General features: G+C 40.7%; 1 protein-coding gene across 4 annotated transcripts; it reads right to left on the reverse strand.

Moving 5' to 3' along the window:
* Positions 1–1,931: 1,931 nt before the first annotated feature.
* On the reverse strand, positions 1,932–18,330 carry COPB1 (coatomer protein complex subunit beta 1). Of its 4 annotated transcripts, XM_046941611.1 has the most exons (23): positions 17,924–18,330; positions 17,167–17,321; positions 16,212–16,363; positions 15,220–15,449; positions 14,305–14,474; positions 13,521–13,635; positions 12,758–12,850; positions 12,356–12,493; positions 11,259–11,378; positions 10,735–10,842; positions 10,497–10,643; positions 10,123–10,268; positions 8,984–9,080; positions 8,394–8,554; positions 8,124–8,244; positions 7,512–7,739; positions 7,167–7,346; positions 5,863–6,007; positions 5,252–5,371; positions 4,670–4,815; positions 4,036–4,125; positions 3,380–3,535; positions 1,932–2,261 (listed from the first exon to the last, which is right to left on the reverse strand). In XM_046941611.1, exons 3-23 carry the CDS (start codon positions 16,300–16,302, stop codon positions 2,202–2,204), a joined length of 2,862 nt encoding a protein of 953 aa, XP_046797567.1. In that variant the 5' UTR covers positions 16,303–16,363; positions 17,167–17,321; positions 17,924–18,330; the 3' UTR covers positions 1,932–2,201. The 4 variants fall into 4 exon arrangements, with proteins under 4 accessions (XP_046797567.1, NP_001006467.1, XP_015141877.1 ...); NM_001006467.2 differs by lacking the exon at positions 17,167–17,321 and having other exon boundaries at positions 18,209–18,330; XM_015286391.4 differs by lacking the exon at positions 17,167–17,321.
* Positions 18,331–18,413: the final 83 nt, after the last annotated feature.

Consider the following 18,413-nt stretch of genomic DNA (forward strand, 5'->3'; position numbering starts at 1 on the left):
AAAAATTCAAGCTATTTTCAAGTATTCAAGCTACTGAAAAAACAGACACACCGCACTGTACAAGACCCACTGTGCAAGGGAGCCACTGAAACACACGACAGATGGAAAAGGAATCCTGATGTCTCCACAGCTTGAGCTGAACAGGTGTTTTCTTGTCCTTGTGTGAAGTCCTGATAGCAAAATACATCCTAATCCAAGTTAAATCTACCAAAAGGGTCAAATAATACGAGTCATGTGCAAATATGGTTTTCTGTTCTCCAAACAGGACTGCAGATTATGAAGCAGGTCTTAGATGACAGATACTGGAAATCACTCTTCATCTTCAAAAACATCCTTCCTTGGCTGTGGTCAGCAACCCTATCTCATCACGCCAGGCTAAGAGCAGCTGTTGTTACCACGTCTGCAGGCGTACTGCTCATCGCAACCTCTTGCAGAGATGAAACCACTCACTGCAGTCCCAGGACTTTCTTCTGTCTTGGTTTGGCTTTAAACGGTTAGCAAATAAAATCTTCCTCTCTCCCTGCCCCTGAAAAGCAGCTTACCCATACATGCAGAACTTCCCAGGACAGCACACAACCTACTGCTGTACTTTACTTCCAGCCCTCCCCACCTCCCTTCCAAATTCTGAAGTACTAAGCAATTAAGATCATACTCTGATTATCCCCACTATTTCCTTGTGATTCTGGCATAACTTCACAGGAGGCAGCACAACCACTCTGAGTTCCCACTGCTGTGGGATGATGCAGAGACACAAGCCCATTAGCAAGGCAGATCTGCATATTTGAGTTTCAGCTCTTGCTGGTACCATGCAATGCATGAGTTGGAGCTTTCATTAAAAAATATAACATCAGAACCAAAAAGGCATTTCAAAACAGGCAAAACTCACCCAGGTCACTCAATAAAACCATACCTTGCTGACTCACCTTCTCCAACATTTACTGGAGCTGGATAATGCCTGTTAGGGCAGATCAAGTTCTTAGAAGTCACATCACCATGGCACTCAATGGCGACACTATCTACTACTTTCATCTGACATATATTAGGCTGTACATTTTGTGATGGGCATATTCAGAGCTCACAGAACTGCATAAGGAAGTCGGAGCCTTCTGGAGCGACTTTCAAGTGTTTTCTTTGTTCAGGGATTAAGTCCTGGCAACAGCCTCTTATCTATAAAGATCTTTATCTTATTGCATGCAGTGTGTGTGCGCCTGCAAGGAAACAGTAAAATAAGCCACGGCTTCTGGAAGTCACATATTTCAAAGTCAGCCATAAGAGGTGTACAGACTTGTCTGTATCATCAGTATGTACACTGTGGTACACTAATGCGAACTCCACTACTGGCTACTGGACACAATTATTTCCATGGCTTGAAAATAACCACTGGCAGCTGACTTCCATTATGTTGTGATTTTCAAGTACTAAGAATCCAGAATTGTGCAGCTGCATCAGTGCTTATATGTACAGATGAAAGCTAGATGGCAAAAAGAATTGAGAAGAGCAATGGATCAGTTATATGAGCATTACTCATCGGCATTCTTGCACTGCACAACAGCACTGAGAATGTTATGTTACTTGTGATGATAATGATGTTTGAAAAGAATTTCAGAAACTAACCAAGTTTAAGGTTCTACCACTTGCTGGAAATAGCTAAATTTCGACACTGTCCTTTTCTGACTTTATAAGCTTGTCTGTGCCAAGTGATCACGTTATCAAACCAGCCATCTAGAACATACAGACTTTGATTCAGTTGTCAGAGTAATGCTGTGGTGTATCTGTGGGAATAATTGTCACAAACACATTCACACAACTCAGGGCTAGTCATTATATTCAATACCTGCAAAAAGCAAGAAGCACTAACTTAGAGCATTAGAATACCCATCAGACAGTAAGCACTAAGCAAATAGCAAATTTATCACTGAGAGACAAAGCACTAGGGGCATAATTCCTTTATTGTACTGTGAGCATCAGTATATATTAGAGACAAAGAAAACATGACTTCCAGGACAAGGAAAAAAACCTGGAGATTTAAAGTTTTGCTCATTAACAATCATGGAGAACCTGTAAGTTATCTGCTGGAATGCTTTCAGCTCAAAAGCTCGGCTTCTACAATTACAGAACACTGAATATACGATGCTCTGGATCCCAAAAGCCACATATCTAAAGTTAAATTGTGAAAGACCTGAAAAGATATTATGTAAAATTTATAAACTTGTTTTCTTCTGGGACAGATTGATCTTATCTCCAAGACTCAGGGCCATTCCCTGTAAGGAAAAGAAAGACAACATTTAAGACACTGGTACTTCAATAAAATCACTTCATCCATATTAAAAGGAAATTCCATATACAGGATTCTAAGTAGTTAGTGGCAAAGGAATTGAAGTACATCTAACTGTTCACCTATTTACATAAATTCTAGTGCACACCATCTTAACTCCAGGTAAAGGCCACATGGATATATATTATTGAAGCAGTTAAACCTGTCTTCAAAATAAGAAAAATGAATTTTGAGCTTTTTGACCTTCCACCAATTGGAAGTATGCTCCCAAAAGAGAAATGACATCTGTCAATCCAGTTACTGAAATTCAACTGTTGGAAGACCCAGTGCCAATAGAAGCACTCAATACGTTAATGCTATAGAAAATGACTTCATCACAGAACCATGCCACTATTGCACAGAAACTGAAGAAGAAACGTCAGAAGAAAGTGCCCAAATAAAACCATCCAATCTACAGAATGATCTCAAGGTGAGACCAAGCTGGCATACGTAACTGAATGCTATCTCATGTAAAAATGGCACTGTAAGTGTATCAGAAACATTAAATCACTCCAACCTTTTCATAGTGACGTCACAAACTAAATGGTTTCTTTGACTGTAATAACTTCAACACGATTCTTTGTTGCATGCTGTTTAAAATACTTCTATTACAGCAGCTGTTTCTTTACTCACTTTGTTACTAAACAATTCTAAATCTTGTAGTTTTTAGTCAGAAGTTCTAAAACTGAAAGACATGGATTTACCTTCAGAAAACTGTCTTACTATGAGACTTCAGGTTTTGCTTTTTCTTGTGTAAAACTGAAGCATTTAATTTAGTAGGAATAAGACCATGAAAGCTCAGGGAGCTGATCTTTACTTAAACCCAAATGAAATACAACATCCTTCTAGCAGTGCTAAGGTTACAAATTAAGAAGTCCTGTCCCAAACACCTATTTTATGGTAATGCACTGGGAGAGAAGATGTTTTAGTGCATCTCACCCCACATTTTTCTCAAAATTAGGCAAAATTTAATTAACACCCCCAAAGTTGCAAGTTTCTAAGGAGTGCCTGTTGCATTATCTTGCAAACCAGAAGAAATGGTGCTCCAAATGGCAGCTGCATTACCTGGCTCTTTGCACGGATTCGTATGTGACCGGTGACAGGAGCCTCTGGTCCAAGATGAATTGGCTTCTCAATGCTGACATTTGCAAGTGCATCTTCTCCAAATATGGAACGTGCATAAAGATTGGCTGCCATAAAGCCACAGTAACCAGAAAGTGCCTACGGAAACATGTGAACTCATGAGAAAGGCCAAACCCCTACAAACACACTCTGGCTCATCTTAGGTATAGTTTTAGCTACAGTTATTAGTTGTAATACATACACACCTTATCTTAATAGCTACTTTATATACTTCACATTACAGCAAAAAGGATACATTGTCAAAAGGAAAGTTAATTCTGATACAGAAGAAAGGATCTTTGAGCTACTGAAAGAACTGTATAAAAAGAGAGTCCCATCAAAGCTACTACAAATTACAACAGACATTCCCATTTTCTTCTCACTGAAGAAGAAATAGCTCAAGTGATGAAATGACAATTTATTAACAATTACCTTTTGACTCATTTCAGAGCATTAAGAACTTTGGTTATATGTACTATTTTGTGCTTTTTAACAAGCATATCTAATAAAAATGTGTAACAGATGCTGAACAAATTATACAGAAAGAGCACGTGAACAAAAAAGTTTGTCACTAAAGAGTTTACAGGCAAAGAGCTCACCTTCTCTGGAGTGAGGCATTTCATATTGGTTGACTTCAGTATGTGCTGCAAGTACTCATTTAGATCAATGATATTTGTATTCACTGTAACCTGTACAAAGAGAAAAAAGACAGTTACTTTAATTAGTATATCAGGTACTTCCAAAACCAGCCCTTCTGCACTGCTCTACGAAAAGCACTGCCACCACATTTCTCTTATTGAGAGAGCTAGCTGCATGCCACATTGTGCACTGGAATAATACACAAACTACCTCCTGCCATCCACTCACTCAGGGTAGAAACTCCCATTTTATTACTACAATCCCTAAAACATACAAGGTGCGTACGGTACTCAGTTAAGCACACAGGCAGGGCCAACATCCAATGCATTTTACTGACTTTAGAGAGTCTTTAAAAAACCCAAGCCACTAGGGTATGTTTGAAGATAACCAGAGGCACCTATTGCTACACAGACACAGACAAATACAGCCAGCGTTACCTGGTGTTAAACACAGTATAAGGAAGAATCAGTTGTATCACAGAAGCATCTGAATGAGGTTTATGTCACATGAGATAATGAGTTAGTGTGGAACAGGAAAGAGAAGGACACGTCATCCAACAAGAACCCCAGATAACATACAGAAAGTAAAACTAACTTTGTTTTCCCACTCAAATTCTGCCCACATCTGTCTGAACTCTGCATCCGTACAAGAGGCTGGCTGGATATAATCCATTATGTCAATGTGAATATCACTGAGAACCACGCAGTTTCTGTCGCTGGCAGCTCCAGAGACATCATACACTGCAATAAGAAATACAAACCACATTAATGCTTAGCAAAGTGATTTTGCAATAAGTAAGAGTATCCAGTTACCATCTGTCAGCTAACAGCTCAGCCCTGTGTCGAGCTCTACCCTTTCCAGGTGCTTTCCCCAAGTTGCCACAGAACTCTGAGGTAGGTGCATTGGCTTTTCAGGCAGTACTGCCTAAAGTCATTTTCAATTCAGAGACTTGGGTTCAATTATCACACTGACAATCACTCTGAAGGCAGTACTGTGCTCCACCAGGACTTGCAATTAAGATACAAATTCTCAAAAGATCATAAAATATTCATACAGTGCAAATCATTTCATTTCCTTTTCCAGTATAAGGTGCTTTATTTATTCATTTCTGAGCCCATCGAGCAGTTAAGAAATACCCCCTTAAGAAATACTCTGCACACAGGACTGTCCACTTACCGATATTACCAAAAATGATTCCATTTTCTGTTGAAGCGACTTTGACGTTAGCTTTTATGTTTGCAAAGTCATGTGGAGCAAGTGTCAAAGGAGATGGTTTTTCGACAAGTTTCAAGTCACCTGTTTAAATAAATGTGGGGAGGCCATCAGAGAATGTTACCAGTACACAACAGTTCCACTTTTGGAACATTTACTGCCTTGTGATTCAATTACAATGCCTACAGAGCTGCACTGCATTACTTTGTTAATTTCACATTAAAAACTTCAGATAAAATACCAGCGTATTCACCCAAAGGATACTGGAAACAAATGGAAACACTGACTTAAACGGGCTTCAGATTGAGCGTGGTATTACTTTTAACAAGCAGAAAACTGTCACTTCTGCCTTGCATTTGAATCACTGCCAGCATCACAACACCTAACACTACTGTCTAGTGCCTTAAAAACAAAGTTCAACGTTCAGTATTGCATGCACTGAGCTATCTAAGAACAGGTCAAAGTACCATCTTGATTTTGAATATAATTGCTACTTTCCCCACTCCACTAGCAAGAAATTGTAGGAGACTCCCTAGTCCTGTCAAACAGTGCCAGAGCTCAGCAGTGCTCCTCACCCAGTGTGGCCAGCTCCAGTGTGCAGTTCTGCAGAGTATCACTGGTCTGGTTTACCACGAGCACATCCAACACAATGTCATACTGGTTGACGTGGACATAGGCTTCTGCATAAACAGGGTCTGAGAAACCCGTCAGCTGTGTAACCTATAAAGGAAAAGAATTGAAGGTATTTTTCTCATAAGCCTTCTAATAGAGAATCACAACAAACAGTGCCAAAACAATAAGCTGCAATTGAATTCATTGCTCTTTGATATGAGCCCTCAAAGCAAACAGAAAAGGCTTGTAAGAAGGTTTAAATTTCACATAACTATCTTCTTAGAAAGAGAAGAAAAACAAACAACTCTTCAGCCAAATATCACAAACTTAGTCTAGAAAATATTTAAGTGACATTCTGGAAAACCGAAGTCCACATTTCTTGCATAAGCTTTCCAAAATTAACAAGTTCTGATGGCTTATAACTAAATCACAGTGATCCTCCGTATTATTTACACAAATGCATTTTTAAACCCATCATCCATTTGCTCAGCTGTCCCTTTACACACATACTACAATTTATATAACCTTTATAGATAGATGAATTCAGTTCTGAAAACGTTCTAAGATGCCAAAACATTTGCTGAAGTGCTGCATTATACTTAAAAAGATTCAAATGAAAAAAAAGTGACTTCAAATTGAAAGGTAACTTTAAACATTAAAAAGAATTTACACAGACTTTGAGAATAAAAGCCTGTTTTCCTAACTGGAGTTCAAGAAGCATTTGGACAGCATTCTCAGAGGCAGGGTTTGATTTTTAGGTGCTTCTCTGCAGAGCCAGAGGTTTGGCTCAACAACCTTTGTGGGTCCCTTCCAACTCGGGATATTCTGTGGTTTTATGAATCTGTTTGGACATTCTCTGCCAGTTGTAATAACCAGCAGCAAAACAGAAGACAGACTGAAACAAGATGCACTACACTTGTCAACAGGATATGGAAGGGGTGGGGAGGGAAGAAAGAGGTCCTTAACATGTGACATCCCTGCTCTTCTCATAGTAAACCTTATTGGGCTCCTCAAAGCACCACACAATTTCAGTTTCTTTTCTGCATGCCATCAGCTTAGCACTCTGAGTCTCCTTGCCACTCTTCTTCCCTCATGATAAGGGAATAACAAAGCACAATAAAGGTTTCTTTCCTCTTTCTTTCCCCCTAATCAACAAACATATGGGTCTTCCTAATCAACCAGCATAGCCTGATTCATTAGTTCCAGTATGCATCTCCCATAGTTGATTCTGCACATGAGCAGAACAAAGAGTATACTGTTAAATTACCTTATTAAGTTTGGATGCAAGAGGATCAGCAGCCTCTTTCCTCTGTGTGTTTCCCATTGCTGCAAGAAGGCTGAGCTGAAACTGGTCTTCTTTTGAGCTCATCTCATTTTTAGCAGTAAGCTGCATGAAGGAAATGGGGTCGTCCGGCTGAACCGTCACGTTCCTTTTCTCTGATTCTTTCTGCAGAAAACAAATACCATAATCAATTCCCTCACCTAGCATAGAATGCATAACGACTGAATCAGACATAGTCAAATGGAGTCATTTCTAGAACCTGCTTGGATGTGAACAACATTAAAAAAATATATTCTAAGTGCTTATAATTACACATTCATAACATCTCACCTTCTGGGAAAGCTTCTCTTCTTCTAGCTTGGCTGACAGCATATGAGAGAGGGACTGTCTGCATTCTTTGTTGAAGATATCATTCATGAGCGGAGAACATTCAGACAGAACTTTCAGGCACAGGGAAATACGATCCACATCGTCATCTGTAATGGGCTTCTTGGGAAGAGAAGACTTTCCCAAATGGAGAATAGTGGCCATCAGCAGCATAGCTTCAGCAATGAAGGACTGAGAAGGAAGACAAAGGAAACAGAATGGAAGGAGGTTACTGCATTTTTAAAAGGCTTTAAAGAAATGCTTATTTCTGGGGCAAATTAATCACATCCATAGAAATCTCTGGACGTTTTTTTTTGTATCTGTCAAGAAATAAAGCACCAAGAGTTAAGAGACTGCTCTGATACGGTGGCTGGAAAGCAGCAAGCCCTATTTGTGACCCAAATTATTATTATACAACCCTGTAACTGGCATTTAACTCAGGACTTAATCCATTTTATATCTGCTTAGAAATCCATTAACAAAAAGAAAAAAGCAAACCCCACTAACAAACAAGAAAACCCAACCCACCAACCAGCTCTTCTTTGCAACCGCAGTGAAAGCAGAGAGATGACTTACATTTTGCTTCTTCTTTTCCTGCACCAGTGACACGTATCGTAAAGCAATCTTAGTTAAAGTGGTAGCAAGGGAAGCCGCGACAAAGAAATCCCCATCAAGCAGGAATCCTCGCAGTGGAGGCCTACAAGGACAGACAGTCATCAGAAAACTAGTTCAGAAGATACTTTAAAGAACAATAAATCACCTCGACCACTCAACTCTCCGTGAGAGAGAATGTCACTTAAAAAAAAACCCAAACATTTACTAGGTCTAGTTAGAGATCTTAAATACCTGTCCTCTTCTTTTTTGGTGGGCCGGGAACTGCTCAGAGCACTCTGGGTTGCATAAGTACCCATCTCTGTCACCAGTTTCTGGACTGGGCCCACAGTCACCTCTTCTTCAGGTTTTAGCTCACCAGCCTCCTTCTTGATTTCAGATTCTACAATTGGGATCTAAAGATGAACAGGTGGATGTTTATGTGAATACAGAAGCCTCCTACAGCTGTGCATAAAGCTCATGACATCGCATACAGTGCCTTAGAGCTCCCAAGACTTAAAGCACTCTTCATCTGTTAGCGGATATAGCTATGGTAATCATACGTTCAAGTCACCATAGGTTTCTGAAACAAGCAATTTTTCACCCACCCTCCTAAATCTGAAGCATTCAAATATTTATTCTCAGTACCTGCCAGCTGCTACTTAAAAATAATTCAATACTGAATGCAAAAGCCAGTTTTTACTTTTTGACTTTTTACACAAACAACATTACATTGTAACTGTTCAAAACTTTGTATTGCATTTTAATTGTTTGAAATCCTTTCCTTAGCACAACGCATGTAGTAGAATAAACCACAAAAAGCTAGAATAACAAAATAAACCCACCTCTCCAAGTGATCTGCGAACTTCTGTCATTACACTTTGTATATCCTCCTTTGTGCTGCAGTACTCTCCAAGGATCCACAAAGCTCCTCGATAAATCCTAAAATAAGAACAGGAATTTAACCATGCTTCAATGATAAATTAGCATCAAGGATAGCTATTCATCGACAAATTCAAAGGGACGTGACGGGTAGGAAGCAAGTTTGATCTAGAACATTCATCCTTACAGCTTCAATGAACTCATGAACAAGTATATAAAATAAGATTTCTTCTTTGCTACTGTTTTATTCCATCTGTGCTAAGCTTGGTATTTATAGAATTACATTTCATTACCATTACAACCAACTTCACTGCACGTTAACAAAGACAGCCGTAATTTCCCCGGCTGCCTGAGACAAACTAACTTCTCCTTCATATAGGGGAAGTGAGAAAACAGAAGGCTGAATGAAGATTAAAGAAAAAAAGAAAAGCAGTGTTTTTCAGGGTTGGGCTTATTTGTCACTTAATGACGTAATGACAGAGCCAAGGACTCAGGATATCCAGAATGAGGTGTCTTCAAACAGGAAAGTTCCCCTCGTATGACTGACCCATCAGAATGCCAAGCTTTGAGTGCTTTGCAAGTACTGAAGATGCTTTGCAGATTCATATCTTAAGAGGTTTTTTTCCTGACAAATGTCCAACTTTTTCCAGTTCCCCAGAAGTGCAAACTCCCACTGCAATACCCCCTTAGTAATTCTGTTTTAACAAATGCATCACTTTGGTGTTGGTCTTCAACAACGTCATCCTCTAACAAATAGAAACACCATTAACGATAGCATCATAAAAACCCAATGTGAACTCATCTGTGTTCTTTTGAACTGGGGATGGGAAAGGAAGGAAAACAGAGAGCTTCCATGGAGAGAAATCCCACACACTGGTGGGATGCCAGCCAGCCAGTGTTCAACGTACATGATAGATTGGGTGCTTGTTACAAAGAGGCAAGATGAAACCATCTCTCCACAATCATCTACCTCCTGCACCTTCCATGGGCATGGGCTGCAAGGCTTTTGGTACATACCCATGTACCAGATGACAATACACATTCAATGCAAATGAGCCACACACCGCTCCAGTTCTGGTTTGCTATCATATCTGAGACTCACTTGACAGATTTAATTGCATGAAAGACTTCAAGCATCTTCTCAACAATAAGAGGTCTGAGGTTATCGAATCGCTGGATTGCTTCCCGCACAAATTCCAGTACGTCAGCAGCAGCAGCCTCATTATTGTCACTGAGGAACTCCATCAGCTAGCACAGCATGGGGAGCATTAACACAAAGAACAGAATGTTATGCTTGTATCACTGTAGTGCTACATTCATATGCAGATAGTTTTTCAGCAATGAGAATTGGTCCGACTTAGTGGAAATCCACTTTTAGAAAAACCTTAGCTTCACTTATTCTTTTACACAGGTGGGCAGTAAGGATTTTGGGACAGCTGGACATAATTGAATGACAACAGAATGACATTTCCATACCACTGGGATAACATTCGCAGCCATATCTGGAAACCGAACGCTACAGGAATGCAGTGTACGAACAAGCAGCTGTCTGTATTTGTCAGTATCTTCATGCTCTGTCACATTATTAGTCTTAATCACTTCTTTCTTCAGAACAATCACAAGCTGCAGAAAATATCAAATAAAATTGAGGAAAGTCACGTATTTTTCCAGAGAATTAAAATGTGTTATGAGACACACGTAGTATATCTTTTACCTCCTCCACATTTCTTGAAGAAACCAGATCCAGAGCCAGCTGAAGGGTTTTTTTGCGTACTTCCAGATCTGGGGTACTCAGCACTCGGAGGATGTCCATCACTAGATCCTGAGACAGTTAAAAAATAAATAGTAACTGCTTTGTTGCTTCCAATTACTCCATCCTCAGTTCCAATTTTCAGTCCCCAGTGATTTTCAAAGATCTTGTGGACACAGAATATACAATATAGTGACAAACATGCAACATATCCCAGAGATTATGAAACTCAGTGCTCATCTCATCCATTCTGACACTTCTCAGGCATGCTACTAAGCCTCACAATGGCAACACGTAGCATAGTTATTGCAGGCAATAGAAACAGCAAGCCTAAACATAAAAGACCATTCAGCTGTTTTCAACAAAGAAAGCTGTTTCAACAACAGAAGGTTTAAATTTCAACCAGGCATTTTGCACTACAACACCTGAACATTTACAGGGAAGGAAAAGCATTCAGATAGGCTGGCAAGGAAAGAGAGCTCACATACCTGTAACACTCGCTCATGGGAGGGATGCTCCTTTAATTCAACCAACCGATCCAAAACAATCAATTTCACATTATTATCACTTTCTTTAATAATCAAATCTATGTAGCATTGGGCAGCTGCCTAAATTAAAAAGGATCAAAAACACTTATATAGGTAACAAAGAAGGGAACCGGGTAAATCTCGGAGACAACGTCAGGAGAAGACAGCTTTTCCTTTATTACTAAGGCAACAACTCGAGGAGTTGGCACAGAAATTAACCTGAGAACAGTCTGAACTTTCTGATGAGCCATAAAGATGGCTCCATCAGTTTGTTATGATGATGCCACAGGAAGATGCACAGCTTACAATACACAGACTTGATCTCAAATTCAAGCAAAACCATAAATTTCCTTGCAATGCTTTGAGACAAGCCTTAAGTAAAGGACAGAAGATAAAAATGAATTTAAAATAGTTGACAGTGTTAGCATATCTAGATATCATTTTAATGACAGCTTCTCCATACAATATTCATACTCAAGGAAAATGACTGCACTAAAGCAAGTATTTCAGAATTAATACACCTGATCTTTTGAAGCTACTATTTATAATGTTTTTACTCTTGTTCCAGACTGGTATAGTCTATTTTTGAATAGAACTTAGAATTCCTTTGTGTTCTCAAGCAATCAACACCACAGAGATAAATAGAAACGTGAGGTCAAGCAGTAGTCAACACAAATCTTCAAAGCCTTGTTTCCACTTTGAGAAAGAATAACATTTAAGAGTAAAGAAAGTAATTCAATCTCTGCAAATCTTCAATATTGGTCGTCTTTGCTAAGAATGTCAAGAAAACTGCAGGTTGATACCAACTACTGTAATAAATAGCACAGTATTCAAGCCTGTCCGTCAGCAAGTGGCATGAAGTCCACCAGCCACAAATCTGCAACATACAGTCCTAGTCTCTTCTGGCCAATTTTAAGAGAGGTTTTAAGACAGTTTTACACATGAACTATCAAAAACCACATTTTGCTGAAGCCTTCAGACTTAAAGTACAAGGTACAACACACAGTACTACAGTGCACCAGTAGGTACTGGAGTGTCTGGAAATAGCACTGCTATACCTTGATTGCAGTCGGTGCACTGGAGAGCGTAACTAGTGTTCCTGCTGCTTCATATTTCACTGCAGGACTCGATGACTGCAGCAGGTTGTAGATGCAGCGAATGAAGCGAGCTCTCTCGGATGGATTCGCATGACAGACCTACACAGAAAGAAAATTAAGCAAAAGGTAACCTTTTCTGGGCGTAAGAAGCAAAGATCCTACAATCCCAGTTACAAAAATCTACTTTAAAAAGCTATTAAAATACTCTAACTGAAAACAAAATGCAATGCTAGAAGGTCTTGACATGCACAAGTGGCTAAAATGCCTTTTCCAGCCATGTTCTAACTGTTCTATTAAGGGGTCTAATAGAACCTAGGCTGTACAACCATTTTTAAAATATATCACAGTATATTTTCCTTTTACCTTATAAATCAGTTCAACAATAACCAACTGCAGAATGTCACCGAATGTCTGGACTTGGTCAATGCAGGTACTCAAATAATCCAACGCTCGATCCTAAACAAATAAAAGGCAAAGCATTCGAAGTTATTTCAGAGTTCTCAGCTACATTTTCAAGCAAAGCATGTTTTAAAAATCATAGTGCTATAAAATCACCAAGGTTGGAAAAGACCTCTGAGATCATCCAGTCCAACCGTTCACCTCTCACCAATATCAGCCATCAGTACAAAACTACACATAGTCAACCTTTCAACTGAAAGCTCAGAAGAATTTATGGAAAAATATTAATTGTGAAGAGCAAATTAATAAACTCTGTCTATACGTGGCAAAAAATGAGACATGGCTGACAGATATCAGGCACAAAATTCAATTGCCAGTATAGCCAATTAACGGAATTTGCCATTTCTCTCTCATAAAACTACCTATCATTTTATAGCTTTTGTAATGGAAGTCTTCTCAATCCAGTAAGGCTCACATGACAAAACTAATCACAGTTTTCAGCAACAACATACATCTTCCAATTAAGCAACTGTTCTATAAAATGAAGACAGCACTAAAGACCCATATTTACTTATTTGCAGTTAATGAATACTCCACAAACGATGTACAGCTGTCACATACATGTTTTTTTAATGAATATACTCCCATTCCTAACATACTACTGCCTAGTTACCTAGGGCATTTTCAGATATTTACTCTAAATAAATTTGGGGGCAAGTATCCTTACCTGATCTGCGTGAATTAACATCATAAATGCATTTCTTTTGCAGCTTGCATCCTTCTCATTCACCAGGAAATCATGGATCAATTCGGGAGCATCGGGTATAAGATGTTCAAAATTTCTTAAAAAAAAAATAATAATCATTATTAATAAATTACTGATAAAGGGGAGAACATACAGCTTAACTGCATATCCTACACAAATGTTGACAGAAATTCAAAAAGCATGGAACGGCAACATAGAGCTTTTGTGTTGTGGTTCAAAACCAGACAGACTCAGTAAGCATAAAAATTGTCTGCTGTTATGACAGCTAAAATATTACTCCATGAATGACTTCAGCTTAATAGGAGCACTTGGTTATAGTGTTTAGGTAAGAAAAAAAAGCAACAGCATTCGGTATGTAAGTGGAGTAGAGGAAGAATGTCTTACTTCAAATAAATTTATACATGCATACTGCTGTGAAGATTCTTCCCTATTTATGTTAATGGACAACAATGACTGTTCATGAAGTTTAGATAACTTAGAAAGGCATTTGTCCTTACAAATTAACCTGCAATATGAGGATCTCAGTGGCAGCTGCGAAAGCAAGAGCAATACCTTCCACTTTTCCAAAGAAGTTCTTCACAGAAGGAAAAGCAAACAAAAAACACAGCCCACACCAACCTTCTCTTCCTCCCTGCTCCCAGAAATTGAGTGACTGATACATATCTATGAGGTCTCCCAAGCCACCCAGGCCACCAAACATAGCCTTGGTCTTCTGCACCCACTTGAAACAGTTGCTGGCATTTACCTATAGATGGTGTAAATTGCAAGGACTGCATTTCTGCGTACATAGCTGTGACGATGCTCTAGGCACGCACGGATGGCTGGCATCAGAGGCTCCAGCAGTTCTGCTTCTTTCAGCTTACAAAGAAAACGAAGAGTAGAGCCTCGGATAAACTCATTTGGATGCTGAAGATCCTACAATCAACAAGAAGCATATTTGAAGTGTCAGTTGCTACAGTTTAACTGCTAAGCTCAGGTGAATGCACTTGCTAGCCTCTTCCCAAGTCAAGTTTTTTGATGAACCAAGTTCCAGAAGTCTAAGAGGACACTTCTTTATCTCCTCATTAAAAGAATCTTCTTAAAATACTGAGGTCTCATGAAATTTAAAACGAGCACTTCTGTGTAATAAAACTTGCAGGTCCTAAGTTTTTTTCTGCTGCACTGCACATATTGTAGGTGAATCGTAAGGCTGTGAAAGCTCACCCTGCAGGCATCCCAGCACAGGGGCTACTAACCTCGACTGTATGTTAGTTCATCTGCTTGCAGTCTACTATTCCCACAGAAACTGAAGGATTATCTTTGTGAAGGAGCATCCCAAATACACTGCAATGAAGATATGCCAAATACAGCAACTCTTACTGACCCACTGTGTGTCCCAGGACACTATGGAGGTGGTAATAAGGTCACCCCTCATTTTCGAGGATCCGTGACTTGGAAAGATTGAGCACTAAAGGTTTAATTGTAACAGGAAATGTGAAGACTCCTCAGCAGGTGGTTTGCTGGTTACCTACAATTCAGCCAACTACGAAGCATTAAGACAAAGCAGTTTGCAAGGAAATGCAGAGCTTAAGATGCTTTCGTATATTTTATATAACAGAAAATGATACTTCCTAGGAAGTACACAGTATGAACACAGGCAATAAAATAAACAAGAAGCTACCTTTCTGTATGCATCACAGACAAGGATCATTTCCTGCAGAAGCCTGCCATCAGGAGTGGTCTTTGGCACTATCTCCCAGAAGACAAGCAGCAGCTTTTTGATGGTATGGTCTTGGAGAGGCAGCACAAAACGTATAATGGTCATAAGAAGCCCAGGCAGTTTTTCACCATTCAGAATCATAATAATCACTTTCTTCAAGGCCTCTGTCTTCAACTTGACATCTCCTTTTTCTAGAGTGGATAGGAAATTCAAGAAAGTGAATCACAGTAATTGTATACTTAGGAACTAACATGCCACAGTTTAATAGGACCAGCTGTTTTCTGGACAGAAGATACAACTTCTCCCTGAAGGAATGCAATTTAACATCTCAATAAAATCCATGCCCTTGCTTCTAAGAGCATAAAGAGGAAGCAAGAGATATTTAAAGAATAAGCCTAGAGTTTAGACTCATTTCTGGGATCGAAGTATTGGAATTAAATTAATTCAACAGATTGCACCACTGCTTCAGTGCTTTCAAACAGCATTTCAAATCAGAATACTCCAATGCACTGTGATGTTACGATCATTTTACTCCTGTTTCACTGCTTTGAACCATCTTAAACACCAGGATACTATAGTGCACTGTAGTGTTATACTAAATACTGACAATGCCACTTCTGCAAGATACAGCTGTGCACAGAACAGTGAGTGATATGACTTCCATTAACTAAGCCTGCCCAGACCTCAACACATATTGCTTTGCACAAAGACTGAAAGTGATGTAAAAGTTCTGCTCAGAATTTGGCCAACGAGTCACGTAAGACAAATATCACAAAACTTCTCAAACAGCACACAGAAGAATTTACACATTTCAAACATCAACATAACAAAATAAACGCTCATTTGCCTGAGTTTATAAAATGCAAACAATGTTCTGACAGAAGTATAAGGAGACTACGCAAGAGTAATTCAGGAATGATGAATGACCCTTCTAATCAGGGCCCATTACTTGCCTAGGTCATTTTTTAAGCTGATTTCAGAAGGTGGTTCTGAATCCATGGGGACGTTGATTAGCGTGTAGCACACGTTCTCAGCAGCAGTCATGGTTCCTGGTTACAAATGCTTTCTCAGGAGAAGAGTTATTTTGACACAAGTATCAGACAACCTAAAAAACAAGCAAACAAAGCCATTTCCAAAGTTAACCAATTTTACTATCAAACAACATAAAAATGATTTCCCGACTGACTTAATGATTTGTAGAAGTTTGGATTTCTTGAGAAGCCACATTTGAAAGACCTTCCCATTTTACAAAACAACCAAGAGCATGACATTCCCCAAAGGAAAAAAACCAACCCAGAAATGAAAAATCTTTCCAATACAACAGGATATGGCTACAGATGATGGAAGTACACAGTTCTTTAACTGCCACTGAAAGGATGCAGCAGCTTTTCCCTTGCCTACTCATCCCTCGGATCCATGCTATGTTCTCACTGTCTTCCTTGTGCTCTTGTGCTTCTCCACATGAACTGGCCCAAACCACAAAGCCAGCTGAAAGCATCAAGGTGAAAGAAGAGGGGGAAGGAAGAGTTTTCTCCCAGATTAACAAGCTGAATCAGCCTATGAGGAAGCTATGACAACGGGCACAGGATCTAAGAGTGCAAACCGAAGACAGCAGAACAAAAAAAAGTGGGATGGAAGCAGGACCACCCTTTCACATACCAAGAACAACCAGACCTGTTGAACTCTACTCTTTAACTGATCCTACAGACTGATGAGGAAAGTCAGTATTCATACAGAGGAAAAGCTACCTGAGGGAAGCTTTCATTCATGCAATGAATTTTCTTGAAGTCTTACATTGAGCTTAACCAATCTTTGAAAGAAGATGCTTCTTCAAAACATGGCACAAAGCATCAGTCTGTTAATACACAGTGCAAAAGCACACACTTGTTTAGTGTTTCATCACCATACCTCCAAGACAGCAGTCAGCGACACGCTAAGGGAAGAAGTCACTGTGTGGGGACAGCAGTTCTGATCTCACCTCGCCTTCAGAGCTGTGCTGACACAACTTTTGAGATGCAAACTCTGTAAACCCTCCGCTCCCAATTTATTTTTGAAGCAGTAATCTGAGCAAACAACATTCAAAAAGCAAACGTTCATTTCTAGCTCGGTGAGCCTGGGAAGAAGCACTGCTCCACACAGAGCTCTGACAGATAACAGAGGAAAGAGAGACGTGGAGCTGTGGCATTGGAATGAATGAGTGAAACTGCCTGTGGATCCAAAGTCCCTTTTTTTCAGTCAAATGGGCACCTGAAGAACCTTAGGGCTGAGCAGGAAGTTGTACAGTTTTGGGCCGTATCCTCTTTCTATATAAGAACAACAAAACGTAAGCAGTACCGGAAAAGATAGCTGAAAGAAAAATTGCAATACAGCACCAGTTACTTTTTGATATGAAAACTTCTGTATTTTTATGGCTTCAGTTCAAGTTGATCGTCTGCAGAAAAAACGGGAAGCAAGACCTGTTTTCTTGCCTTGGCAACAGCTCCTAGGCAAGAGGGTGGGTGACACCAGACCTCAACGCCGTGCAGCCGGCACCTTCAGCTCCAGGAGGAAGCGAAGCAGGCCCGAACAAAACGTAGCTCACACACAGACCTAGCTGCAGAAACTCCCGCAGACCCCCAGCAGAACAACTCTCCGTAACGCGGCAACGCGGCCTGAGCTCACGCACCAGCGAAGCGCCCCTCCGGCCAGCTGCCCCACAGCCGAGAGCCCTCAGGCACCATTTTGTCTGGCGGTGCCCGGCCGATTTCAGTCAGGACCGATTTCAGCCGGCCAAGGAGCTTTCCCTCAGCCCGACGCCCCGCGCAGCTGCGGCCGCCGGGCCACGGCCGGGAGGAGGCCGCCGGCGGCCCCACTACGCCCCCCCCCAAATCCCATTCCCCGCCCCAGGTCCGCCCGGGGTACAGCGGGGAAGAGGGATCCCCGCGGCGTGTGGCGGCGAGCAGCTGCGCACCGTGAGGCGGCGGTGCTGCGAGCAGCGGCCCGCTCGGGTCGGACGCGGCGGGTCGAGGCCGGGCCCGCTGAGCTCAGCCTGCGGCGCTTCGCTCCCGCTCCGGCGATGGCTGACGTGGAGCCGCTCCCTCCCGGACTCCTCGGTGCTACGGCGGCCGCGATGGGACACGCCTTCTCCGTGCGGAAGAACGCGAAAGAGGCGGAGC

This window comes from Gallus gallus, chromosome 5 (genome assembly GCF_016699485.2).
Source record: "Gallus gallus isolate bGalGal1 chromosome 5, bGalGal1.mat.broiler.GRCg7b, whole genome shotgun sequence".
Taxonomy (NCBI): domain Eukaryota; kingdom Metazoa; phylum Chordata; class Aves; order Galliformes; family Phasianidae; genus Gallus; species Gallus gallus.